At 27.8% G+C, this 14,000-nt stretch overlaps 1 protein-coding gene across 1 annotated transcript in view; it reads right to left on the reverse strand.

Annotated features, from left to right (window-relative positions):
- Positions 1-14,000, reverse strand: part of psidin (phagocyte signaling impaired) — a 72,491-nt gene that overhangs the window by 31,714 nt on the left and 26,777 nt on the right. The window contains exons 3-8 of the mRNA XM_067276388.1: positions 13,224-13,362; positions 11,802-11,995; positions 8,259-8,361; positions 7,914-7,994; positions 3,103-3,214; positions 1,342-1,425 (exon numbers count right to left, since the gene is read on the reverse strand). Coding sequence (XP_067132489.1) covers positions 1,342-1,425; positions 3,103-3,214; positions 7,914-7,994; positions 8,259-8,361; positions 11,802-11,995; positions 13,224-13,362 — 713 coding nt within the window. The remainder of the gene's footprint in view (positions 1-1,341; positions 1,426-3,102; positions 3,215-7,913; positions 7,995-8,258; positions 8,362-11,801; positions 11,996-13,223; positions 13,363-14,000) is intronic.

Here is a 14,000-nt window from a genome sequence, read left to right on the forward strand (position 1 = left end):
ACGCACAATTTGTTCCTTAAACCTCTTAGATAGATTTTTATGAAATAAAAATATTATATTTAATATTATCAATTAAATAGAATAATTTATATGTTTTTCTTCAAAAAATTGTAGTGACATTTTATTATAATTTGAAAAATTTATATCGAGTTATACAAATTTGTTACATTAAGTCTCTTTCCTGTGATATTACACAATTATAAATTGTAAATATCACAGGAAATTGTGTAATATCACAATTTCCTGTGATATTACAAATTAAAATAAACCCCCTGGAATTTGCAAACCACTGTATCACCAATTTAAATGATAGCATAACTCCTATATTTTAGATTTTATAAATAAAAACAAATATTTTCATATAAAAAAATTATGAAAATCAGAAATAAGATTATAAGCAGATTTTAAGATTATACAGGAAATCCTTGTTAGTTCAAGGAATAATCATGACTTTGAATTATTAAGTTTTAAATTATCCAAGATTGACATATTTCTGTACAATATGCCAAATACCATATAACTGATGTAATTTATTAAGCAAATAGCATATAGAATGCTACTTTCATTAATTAATAACCAATATTATAAACTGCAATGTATCCAGCGATAACCTCATAAGTTACCAGAGAAGTTTTATAAAAAATACAGAAGAATTCTCAAAATGTAGCCCAAAAAGTAGTAAGTCATCCAAATCTAGTAGCTCAGTCCTACAAATATCTGCAACTTGTAGTCCAACCTTCAGCCCTGAAACCCAGCTGTATTTTATGAAATAAGAGAAAAAGGATAAATGATGGAAGAGGGAAACAAAAATTTTTGTATATTTATGATATTTTTATACTTTTAAAAAGAGAAAGGATAGTCAATGGGTAAGGTGACACCCAAAAATGTGTTACTGTAAAAGCAAAGCCATGTTGACCAGATTGGAGTTGTTTGTAATCAATTATTCTCTTATAGTATGGAGGCATGTGATCTTCTACCTAAACATATGAGTTAATATATACACATCACAGTTTGGACTGAATTTTCACTTCAAATTTCAAAGTAACTGTATTTTGAACTTAACATGTGAACTCCTTAACATACAAATCACTACATCCCTGGTCAGGACAAAAAGTATAGTCATGAACTAATAGGATTTAAAACTATCCAAGTTTAAATTAACAAGGATTTCCTATATATGTTAAAATTAAAAGATTTAGATCTTAACTTTTAATCTATCTTAAAATTATTAAAGGAGATACATATTATATATATATATATTATTTTTTTCTAAAATTTTAAATATTTTAATATCAAACTTTTTGTATATTTCAAAACAAACACATTATTAAATCTCTTTACCTGTCTTCTTTGGGTTTCCAGTCAGAATCCAATAATTCAATAAATGATTTAAAATATTCTTTATAAAACGACCATTGATCTGGGCTAAAAGGTAAAAATTATTCCCAAATTATTAATAAGGCTATCAAAGTTATCTTAATTAAAATAGCAAAAATATATAAATAAATATCTGACTTTAATTTCATTAAAGAATTTTAATGTGTTAAAAGTTCACACAATTTTAGGAGTAAGTTCATTAATATTACACCTTGTCTACTGACATGCTTGCTTGTAAATTTCTGTTCTGGGCCCTTAGTCTTGAGTTTTTCGTGTTACAACTCCCAACATGTTGAAAGTGTCATGTGGTACCATCTCACTCTCTGACGTCAAATTGATAGTCTCGAGTTATAACTCACATGCTTTCCCATCTCACCACGTGAGTTGCTACTCACGTTAAGTCGAGCATGTGAGATTGCTACACAAAAGTGAAAATGGCTGACAGGTATGCTATTATGATCACAATTGAAACATTAGAAAGAGCCAAAAGAATTGTTTAAGAAGGCAACAAATTTTTTGATCATGAGTAGATGCCATTTCTTTTCGTGTTAAGTCAACACTAATAAAAAAATTTTAATTCATAATTAATCTTAATAAACAAAGCAATTTAAGAAATAGATCAAGGAAGAAAACTATATGAAGAAAGGATTAAATTAAAATACTTTTTCCATTGCACAACAGATTTTTAGTTCCAATACACAATTTTTCAACTAATTCTCTCCACAAATCGAATTGTCTTTTTCTTGTGAATTCGTTGTTGAATTTCCCACTGTTTATTTTCTTATTATTTTCTATATATATTACTAATATTTCTTTTTGTTCTTTTTGCTTATTTTTTAAAATAAAACATTGGAGGTTTCCATTTTGTTTATTGCTATAAGACAAAACTTTTAACTATAACACGTGTAAACTAATTCACATTGATTCGTTTACAACTTGTTACAATTAAGCTGATTGGTCGAATCATTATATTCGCAAACCCCGATGCATTGTAAATAATCCCATCATGCTTAACAGCACACGTAAACAAGTGAATATGACCTACTTCTGCTCATCTTTCAAGTTCACTTGATGGGTCTAACTCGAGACTACTGATTATGTGAGTCATAGTAACACGAGTGAGTTCAATGACGTCAATTTGAGTACAACACAAAAAACTTGAGACTAAGAGCCCTGATGGTAAAACCCGAAGCACATCTCTATTTGTACCAATAAAGTTCTTTCCAGGTAGAACAGTAAAAATTTACTTCACAAGCAAATAAACAATAAAAGATATTAGAGTATTTTATGACAAAAATCCAACATTATTTTCTAATCAACCTAATATATTCAAATGATGAAATATAATTCATATTGTGAATGTGTTATATTTTCATTACTGAGCTAATTTCACTGTATTTTTATAATAATGAAATTCAACTAAAGTTTTGCAGATTAACTTTTTGTAAAGGGTAATTTTATAATAATCAAAACAAAAATGTTCAAAAAATACTAGTGATAATAACTGAAACCTAAATTGATTTATAAAACTTTTAAACTAAAATATTAATGTATTCATAAATTAATTATATTATGAAGCATACAGAGTATTAATTCTGTGAAACATAACATTAGTGTAGTTGTAAAGAAAATTTCAGATTTCAATTTTTATAGTTGACTAAACAAAAAAAAAAATATTCTAAAGATACAAATTAAATTAAATAAGGAGAAACTATTTTAAATTACCTGGCTAAAATTAAGTTTTTGTAAGCAGAATTAGCTTCAGGCCACATCTTCAATTTAGTAAAAAGTTCAGCCTTTTTCCTTGGCAAGAAGTCCAAAAATACTACTAACTTTTCTATATAATTAGGCAATATAAATTAACTAAAAATTTTTCAAATATTTAAATAATTTATATTCCTAATATTTAGAAATATAATTCAGAATATACAAAATCTATGATTACTAGATTATATGAAAACAAATTTATCTTCTTTTTTATTGTCAAAATTAAAAACATTCCATTACATTCAAATATAATTTAGTCATCCATTACAAAGAGTTGATCATATTAACAATATTTACTATTACGATAAAATTTTGGACAGTTTATCAATGTTAAATTATGCAAAATAAAATTTAGCAAAATACTTAAGCAATAAAATTACAGTGTAAACTCTAAATGTTTTTACTTTTCAAAAATATTATTAATCCTTTTTGTTTATTATTATTATTAGTAAATTAAATAGTATAAATTAATAAACCAATAAATTCAAAATAATAATTTTTATAGAAATGATCACTTGTAAGTGTAAGAACTGAATGAACATATCTCTCTTGTTCATATTTAATTATTATTTGAAATAGATTATTTTCAAATTCATGTATTGAATAATATAAAAAACTAAAAATACAGTAGAGCATCGATTATCCGACTCAATTGGGGACTAGGGTTGGTCGAATAACTGAAAAAACAGATAACCGAAAAGTATGAAAAAATACATTATTAGTATAGTATATTAGTATATCTCCATGTAATTAGTATATCACTTTTAACCTACTTTGCATTGAATTTTCATCGATGTTAAGCCTAACTAAATTTTTTTTAAAAATAATTGTCACTATTGTATCATTAAAAACTGTAGCCAAGACATAGCCAAATATAGTAGCGCCACATCACTAGCGGACATTTGAATTTGCCGACTAGAATGTGGTCGGTTAACCGATGTGACGGTTGATCAGGGGTTGGATAATTGATGCTCTACTGTATAAATTTCCAATCTTATTAGCTTATTATTTCATATTTTGTCAACAAATCAAATTTATAACAACAAATAATGTAGTAAATAACAGAAGTAATTTGAAAAAAACAATTTCAGTTTATAACCTGACCAATATCAATAATGGTGTTAAATCAAGATTGAATGCTGACAAAATATGCTTTAGTTCTACTTTATTCACCGCAATAAATAAAATCAATGTATTATTATCTATAATAGAAGTGTTTGAAGTAGTTAAAATTTTTTCAAATAAATATGTTTCTGTAGAAAAATATATATGATAAAATTTGTGATTTTATCTTTTTAATGGATATGTTTACTTTAATTATCTATCAAAAGTTTACAATATAATGAATTTTTATTTGGAAACTTTTAGACTATTTTTTTAGTCAACTCTATTCTAGCAATTTCAGAAAATGCATCTTATAGAACAGGGGTGGCCAACTTTTATGCACATAAGATCTACTTTTTATCGTAAAAATGTGTCGCGATCGACTTGTTGTCATAGGCATAGTCTAAGTGGGAGGGGGAGTGTGAAATACATACTATGTTTATACACTGTGTTTCAGTACGAAGTGCACTCACTGCTTATGAATCGAGTCATAACTGCATGCATACAGTTGAGTTCGGTTACAAATATAATACATTAAGTCAAGACATCGCTAGCGATCGACCAAAATTGGCTTGGCGATCGACTGGTCGATCGCGATCGACTTGTTGGCCACCCCTGTTATAGAATATAATAGAATTTTACAGTAATAAATATTTAACAACTGTTATCAGAAAAATCACATGTTAATCTTCATTCACTAATCTTTTTCGAATTAAAAAAAATAATACAAATGATTTTTAGCTTAATTTCAGAAAATTTAATCTGTATGAAGTAAGTAAATTTAATAAAACAACTTTATGATTGTCAAAGATATATTATTTTATCATATAAAAGCAAATATAAATTATATCAAATCATTGTTTCATAAGAGCAAAAATGAATTTCCAACACAAAAATATTATCATATATTATAACATTTATAAATTATTTATATTTCTAAGTTAAAGCATTTAAATTCATTTCATTAATTCAATTCAGATTATAATTTCATAAATTAGGTTATAAAATATATTCCAATTATAGTAATAAAATTTCAACAAATCGTGAAAATCAGATTTGGTATTTAAATGGCAGCATAGATAATTTATAATTTTATTTATCATTATTATTTTATTTAAAATGATTTTCAAGTTTTGTGAAATTAAATATTATATAATTTGAACAGGAATTAATTATATCACTATCAAAAAATATTGCCATAATTTTTATTATAATTCTTTCTAAATACATTTTTGCATAAATTCTTTTTCTTCAAATAATGAACTGAAACAAAACTAAGACTATAGTGTATCAAGGCTATCAAGTTTGTGAATAAGAGATGGCACTGATCTCAATTCCTCAAAATAATAACTTCCTAATAAATTTTTTTTTTAGCAATTTTCATTTTTCAATGAACTTCACACACGTACGCAGAGTCACTCATGCAAATGTGTCTGTCATCTGCATAAAGCTTCAAATGTTCGTAACTTTTAATAAGTAAGCTTTCAAAAAAAGTTTCAGATAAAAACATTGTTTTTGATATAAACTCATAATATGCAATAAATAGATTTTCCCATTTAAGAAAATGAAACTCACCCTGTTTTTACATTCTACTGGAAGCTGAATACAGTATATAGACATCAGAAACACTTTGTAATTTCTGCATTCCACCAAGAAGTTGAATTTCGCTCTAGCCCTGGTTAGGGCTAGAACAAATCTAAGACTTGTGCCAGCCCTAACCAGAGTGACAAGAAATTTTGATGTCTATATGAGCCTGTTTTCATTTATCTTAGTGCCATTTATGATGAAACTGAGAGTCCCATTTTGTGGTCTCTTAAATTCTAACACTTTCGATTTAAGGACTATTTTTATAGGGTGTGTTATTCCATTATTGAAGAGAAAAATCATTAAAACATTTTATAAATTCATATAGAATCACAATCATCATATTCATCCCACATTATTTAATTCACAAAGATGTTTTAAACAGTTTGATACAGTCTTTTTCATGATTACAATTGCTTTTAAAAATTCCAATCTATCAAAGGTTTTCTAAAATAATAATTATTTTATTTGGATAAATTTTTAATCACATTTTAATATCTTGAAATAAATAAATACATATGTATTTCTGGCTTCTAAAATAGCTTTCTGCTCTTATTTCATTATGTATGTTACTCCTATCCTTTAATATTCTACAAATAAACTATTTAGAAATAATTTCAAATGCTGCTAATTTGGTTAAGAAAATTTAAGTATTATTTGTTGTATGTTCTTTGGTGCTTAATACCAAAGAACATACAACAAATAATACTTAAATTAAATTTTCACCAAATTAAATCTCTTTTTGCAATGAAAAAAGTAGATTTTATTTTCTTTTTTTTTATAAAAGAAAATGCATTTTAAGCCATATACCCCTCTTCAGTCTTTATTATGTATAATATGATAAAACTACTAAGAAATTACAGAACACATTTAGTAGTTATTTATATTTTACATACATAATACAAACCTATTTATCTATAATATAACTAATGATGACTACTGGAATAACTAAGTGTTAAAAACACTTTCTGCACCTACTAAGTTTTTTGTGGGCATTTTTCACCAAATTGACTTATTCGGTTGTGCTTCCATATTCTCATGCTACTTGCCATCCATGTAAAATTTTCATGCTCATCACAGGCCCTCAAACTGTAAAAATTTTCTGCCTTACACATGCAATTGTGTGCAACTTTTTTTATTGTCACATAATCACATGTATAAAGAGGTAATTTTCCACTCATTTTTGGTAACCTGACATCATGATTGCCACAAAAGATAGGCATAACATCATGGATGTTTTGTGAACTATGCATGATATAATGACGAAACGATCTGCAGTCACTATGACCTTGAATGTTTGTCTCCATAAGTCAGCCTTGGGGCCTATGACCTTCAACAATTTAAATGTTTTCATGGCTTTATTTCATGCCTTAAAAATATAGAAAAATCATCTTTTTTGTCTTTCTGAGAAACATCTCAGTCCTCCAGTCATTTATTTCCAGCTGGACTCATTTCACATTGACTCATCTATTGCAAAGATTGAATGGTTCCCTATGGGAGACTGGTTAAGGACACTGCTCTGTAATCAAAACTAAACAATGCATGACACAAAATTTTGCATGTGCAGAGAAGACACATTACAGGATTTTTCAGAACTAAAATTAAAGGAATGGCAACTACATGCGGTGTATGTATGAAAATTACATAATTACAATGCATGTAAGGGAATTTCTGCCTCATGTATGTTTGTGTTAAAAAGCAAGTGAATGTGATAGCAGATTAATTATTAAAGTCATCAATAAATGTCAACATAACACAAAATTACACATAATTAAAAATGAATACATTATAACATAAATTTCTGTTGAATCATAAAAGCAGCTTATGCATTTTCTAAACTAAAAAATTAGCAGAACAGAGTGAAAACTATCTTAAAAAGTGTGAAAATTTAATTTAAGTATTATAAAACATTACAAACTGTTTAAAATTTTGATATCTGAGAAGATAAAGTATTTAATAAAACAATCGTAATAAAACATTTTTCTCAAAATATAAAAATACTTTTATAAAGTTTATCAAACAAGCAAAAAGCTAAATAAATTTTATATTAATACCAGAAATAAAAAACAAACAAAACTTACCCTTTAAAGGTCCCTCCAGAACTTCCAATGCTTCTTTGTATTTTTCTTGGTCTTCTAAAATCATCAAATACAACTGCACCTCTGAAACATCACCAGATCAGTATGTACATACTGTATATATATTTGACAACTTATTAACCAATTACAGTGTATCAGTGTGTGATGTTAATTGATGGTACAACCTATAGTAGCTAGCACTTGCTTCGTTATTGTCTCCATTTAAATCAATATGCTAATCTATCCTTAATCTGCATTAAAGCAATACCTTTTAGTCATATCTGACAAATTTTCTTCTAAAATGTCATTTCACTGGCATTCAATAGCAGACATCAAACCATCACCTACCAGCTTCAGCTTCAATTTTATCTTCTTGAATGAATTTATCAGTCATTCGCTCTGCAAGGGGCAACAATGTACTCTTGGCCAATTTCTCATCACTATCTTTCGCCTGTAAAAAAATTGTAAATAAAAATATGAGGTCATTAATTTGAAATTATTCACTTTGACTAAAATAATTTTGCTTTTTTGAGGCAAATCAGATAAAATAAAAAAACCACATTACTGTTTTTTTCAGGAATTCACTTTTAAAAATTAGTATTAATGTCTTAGATCCTTATATAAGCCATTTATCAAGGCTATTCTATATTTTATTAAATTGATCTTGAAATTTACATCAGTAACAATATTCAATTCAAAATTATTTATTTTTCAAAATATGTTACACCAGCCTGCAAATTTCAATTTTGTGATTATTGCATAAACCAAACCTATAAAGTCTATAAAATCTACATACGTCAAATAAAAAAAAGTCATTTTTTTCTATCAAAGGGATCTCTTTATCTGATAGAAAAAACAATAATACAGATATTCATAGTTTTACAAACGTTCTATGAAAATAGCCATTGATTACAAACATATTTTCATTCATTAAAATGTATGTACAATGTTTTTCAGTCAAAAATACCACTAAATTGCCAACCTAGTTCCCACACAACTTTCAACCATCGTAGAATGTGGCTTCCTAGATTCAGAAGACAGACAACACACATTTTTCCAGCTTGAAACTTTGCTCATCCTCCAAAACAAGCCTATAAACCAATCTAACTTCTGTTTCCAGGATGTGTCTGTGCCTAACTTCCACTTAAATCATCTGTTGCTCTTTTTAAATATTTTATAATTTTAGTTATTTATTTTTTTTTTTTTATTAGATAAGTGCACCACTCCTATGGGAGTATAACACTAAGATACATAAAACAAGATAAATGATTCAGAGTAAACATAAAAATAGAAAGTTCTGCTTTCATTGAGGACTAAAAGTAATATTAGAAATTAGAAATTATGAAAAGTCTTTTCTTCCATATATTTTGAATATAACTGTAAAAGGTATCAAAAAGAGGTTCTGTACAAGTTTATCCAGTGGGCATGGCCACCTGAAACCATGCATGAAGATTTCTAATTTCATTATGAGTCTATCTTGATCATAAATAGGACAATGGTAGATCATATGGTCAACAGTATCAAGGTTTCCTGTGGAACAAAAGCAAAAGGCAGTTTCTGCCCGGTTATACATCGCCAGGTAGCTCCTAAAATTACCATGCTCAGTAAGAAGTTGAGCAGTAGTAAACGACAGAAATCTAAGTGGTGAAGAGAGTCTGCTATCAACACTAGGGAAATACAGTCTGGTTATTTTACCCGTCTTACTGCTCACCCATTGCTGGTTCCACTTCTGCATAGCATTGGCACGGATATAATTTTTGAGGCTGTTGCGTGAGAGAGGAATGAGTGTATAGTCCAAGTCGGTGTCCTTTGCAGCTGACTTAGCCTCGAGGTCGGCTTTTTCATTTCCCATAATGCCAGTATGACCAGGAACAAAAATAAAAGTTATCCTATTGACATGATTTACAATATGATGCTGGATGTATGCGATTTTGTTGCTGTTGCAGTTGGGATTTAAGAGGGCCTTTAGGACAGACTGAGAGTCACTGAAGATGTTGAAAGAAAGAGTTTTGTTAGGAAGTGAGGTGGCCCACTGAACAGCCCAGTAGACAGCATCTTCCTCAGCTTGATAGATGGTGGTGTACGGGGGGTACCTGTACCTTTTAACATATTTTGGGCAAAGTAAATCAGTTTGAAGATAAATGCATTTAAATATTTTATAATTTTAGTTATTTATTTATTTATATATTTATTTTTTATATTTCATTAAACATTTAAAAAGAACATCAAACAAGTGCCAAATTATTGGGCTATTACATGGTTAAGTTAATGATTAGAAATTAACAGATTAGTTGTTGTTGATATATATATATAAAGAACATCTTTCAATATTTTTCAAAAACTGTATTCCAAGATAGAAAAACTCTTTAGAATTTTTTTTTAAGTTTGCTCCAATACTGTGTATCATTCTGTTCAAATATCACATAAGTGAAAAAGTCTAAAATAAAGTAAGCAAAAGTACTCTTAATAATATATAAAAAACTCAAAAACATTGTTCTTTGTGTAATATATTAATTTTTATTCATTTGCAATGTCAAAATCCTATTTTTATACTGAAATCCATGCATAAACTGTTTCAACAATGTCAGGTATTCAAATGACTATTGATCATCACTTGTATTTGTCATTTTCAAAACTTGTACAGCCATTCCAAAATCTTAGATACCATCTCATATACAAAAGAGCATTGTTACCATAAACTTGCTTCATCAGCCAGACAGCTTTAGAAGCTTTGTTCCATCAATATGAATTTTGTTAGAACAATTTGCACAATACAAAATCAAACATAACTAAGAAGTATGAATGACAAGAGAGAAATAAGCAAGGGTGTATTGAAACCAGATAGAAAAGCTAGCTAACATAGATAAGCAGTAACATATTCACCATGTACTGTACAAATATATGTACAGTATATATGATATATATATGGATTCAGTCCCAGAATTTAATTGTGAAATCTTGTACTAGTAAAAAAGCTGAATAATGTTTTCATAATTCAACTTTTTATAGATCTTTGTGTTAATATTCTTTGCACACAATCTAATAAAACATTTCATTGTGAACAAGCTTTATTTGTATTATTTACAACACATTAATTATTTCATTAAGAAACATAAAACTCATAAAAAGTTCAAGAAGCCACCCTTTATTCTGATTAAACTATCAATTGAAACAATTTACATCTCATTTACCAGATTAAAATCTCAAACTGAACATGAGCAAAGAACAAACAATTAATTCGAACAAACAACTTTGAAAATGTTTTAAAAGTTGTTTATGTCTGAGTCCATTGTTTGTTCTATGCTAACATGTTTGAATATATTCAATCTCATCTAAGATTTAGATATGATAATTAGACATAAATTGTCCCAAAAAATGTTAAATCAGAATAAATAGTGGTTCCTTAAACTTTATTAGTATTTTGTGTTTCTTAAAATGTTTTATTAGATTGTATACAAAGCCTGGCACAAAAAATCCAATGCAGTTGCTTCAATATGTAGATAGACTCCAGTTTTTATGCCATATGACTGTTTTCAACTACCATCAACATTCACTATGGATTGACAATTGACTGTGTATGAGCATTGCTAGTCATCAAAATAAAAATATTCAACAAGTTGAATATGCTCTTCATCAAATAGACTGCCTACATTTTGTTGAAAAGATTGATCTTGAGTCTTGCTTGGTTACAGGCAAATTTTCTTCAATTTTGAAGGAAACTAGTTTGCTTTGATACCAACTTATTTGCACCAGACGTAATATTAATGATAGAGTCAATGGTATCAAAAGGCTTAATTACATCTTATAAACAAGAAAACTTTTTACATTAAATATATTAAGAATTTATTAATTGAACTTAAATATTTTTAAATATATATAAAAATTGCTTACTTGCATTACAATACTCATAACTGCCCAAAAATAATATGGATTTTTTGGTTTCAACCTGTACAGTGTCATAGCTGTTTGCTTTTGTTTTTGATAGTCTTCTAAACGTACATAAGCCATAAACAAATGAGATAACAATTCTTCATTATGTGGATCTTTTTTTACAGCTGTTTCATATGCATCAGCAATTAATTCCGCTGAAATTTAACAAACTAATAAATTAATTGTTAATGTAACTAATTTTTTAAAAAATAATATGTACAAAATTTAAATAAAATCCAAAATAAGATCAAATATTTATTTTTAATTGTAAATTAAATAAACTCATAAACATGGAAAGATATAACATATTATTAGAAGTTAATAGAATACCTACTATTATAGACAAATGTTGACTATAAATCATAATCAAAAATATTAGTTGATAGCACATTAAAACTTTTCAAAATAATAATAATAGTAATGTGTTAGTGAATTGTATCTTATGGTATATATACCAGTGACTATTGCTATGTCAGACCAAAGTCAAGGTATAACTACAGAAAACAAATGTTTTATTTACATGTTGTTTGTATGTGTATTTGTGTTTAAGAATTTTCTAACATGGCATGTATTCAGTATGGCAGCCTTCTGCAGTGATATATCTGCTGTTGTAAAGCCCTAATGTCTCAAGACTTGTTGTATAGTGTACTGGGTGGTTATAAAATAAAGATCTCTCTATTTGAAGCTGTCAATAGCTTGAAGGACTAACCCAAATGAAACCAAAATTGGCACACTACTTACTATTTAAGAAGGGGGAAAAAGAATGGAACAAGGAAAAAAAATAGTTAAAATATTGCTGATGGAGAGCACTGTAAAGTTCGAAATGTAATGTGTAATACAAGAAGGAAAAATTAAGACGCAAAAACTGACAGTATATTTATTAGAAAATGACATATTTAATTAATATGGTTATGTTGTCTCATGGCATTGACGATTCAGTTCAGGTTCCACAATAAGTTCTCCCCTCTTCTTAAATAATAAGTGTACGAATTTTGGTTTCATTTGGGTTATTCCTTCAAGCTACCAACAGCTCCAAATAGATACTTATTTTATAACTGCCCAGCATGTGGTGTGAACCTATGTAAGAAAGTACTGGTGCAATATATACCATGACCATTCTCCATAGACATTTTACTTTGTGCACAAGTTCAGAGTTTTTACTAATTTTTTTTCAATGTATTATTTTGTATGTTGCTGGCATTTAGTGCAGCTACATCCATGATGAACGTGATTTTGTTTTATTTGTTAATGAATGTGATGTCTAGTCTGCATAAAAATATAGTATTATAATTTAAACTTGTATGTATAACTGAATTTAATATTTTTATTTTATTAATAGCATATTACAACAAAATTTACTTTAGAATCACTTTAATGACTTACGCTTATGTAATTCTCTATAACATATTGTCATTGCTTGTAATGTGGCATCATCCATTGGTCCCTCCTGGTGAACTTCAGACAAAGTAGCTAAACTTTCCTCCTGACGACCAAGTCGAATTAATGCCAGAGCTTTCAAAACCTAGATTTAATAACAGAGTTCAAATTAAGTTAAATAATTTTAAAATAAATATATATAAAGGAATCAAAAAAATGTCACACATAGCCAATCAGAATCAGAATTTTATCTATGACACATGATCTATATTCTTCCACAAGTCTAATATTGCACTCCAGTAAACCAAAAGTATCACCATTATTTCTATCTTGCTTCCAAGAATTAAAGTATTTACAACACATTTTGAGTTAAAATGTAAATTAATAGAAATTTTGAAAGTTAGAAATAATGCATATCTTTGAGAATAAAATACCTAAAAGCATGCATTACTTAAATGATCATAGGTACTCAGGTACTTAAAAATGTCTAGTGTTCAGTTACTACTCAATAATGAACACTGCAAGGCATGCATATCTTGTTCAATTGATGTAATTTGAAGCAGCTTGCTATTTTGCATAAATTATAATGAGAAAAAGAAATCAAATAAATGCTATTTCTCCCAAAAAAATTTGATTAAAATTTTAAATACAAAAATTGCTAAAATGATCTTTCAAACAGGATCTTCTGAAACATAAGACTGATATAAGAAAGAAGAGGTAAACCACTGTCCTGGCTACATATACAAATGAAAATGAAAACGAGCCACCTTTGGATCCAAAGAA

Source organism: Centruroides vittatus, unplaced genomic scaffold (genome assembly GCF_030686945.1).
Source record: "Centruroides vittatus isolate TY-2023 unplaced genomic scaffold, ASM3068694v2 contig_689, whole genome shotgun sequence".
Taxonomy (NCBI): domain Eukaryota; kingdom Metazoa; phylum Arthropoda; class Arachnida; order Scorpiones; family Buthidae; genus Centruroides; species Centruroides vittatus.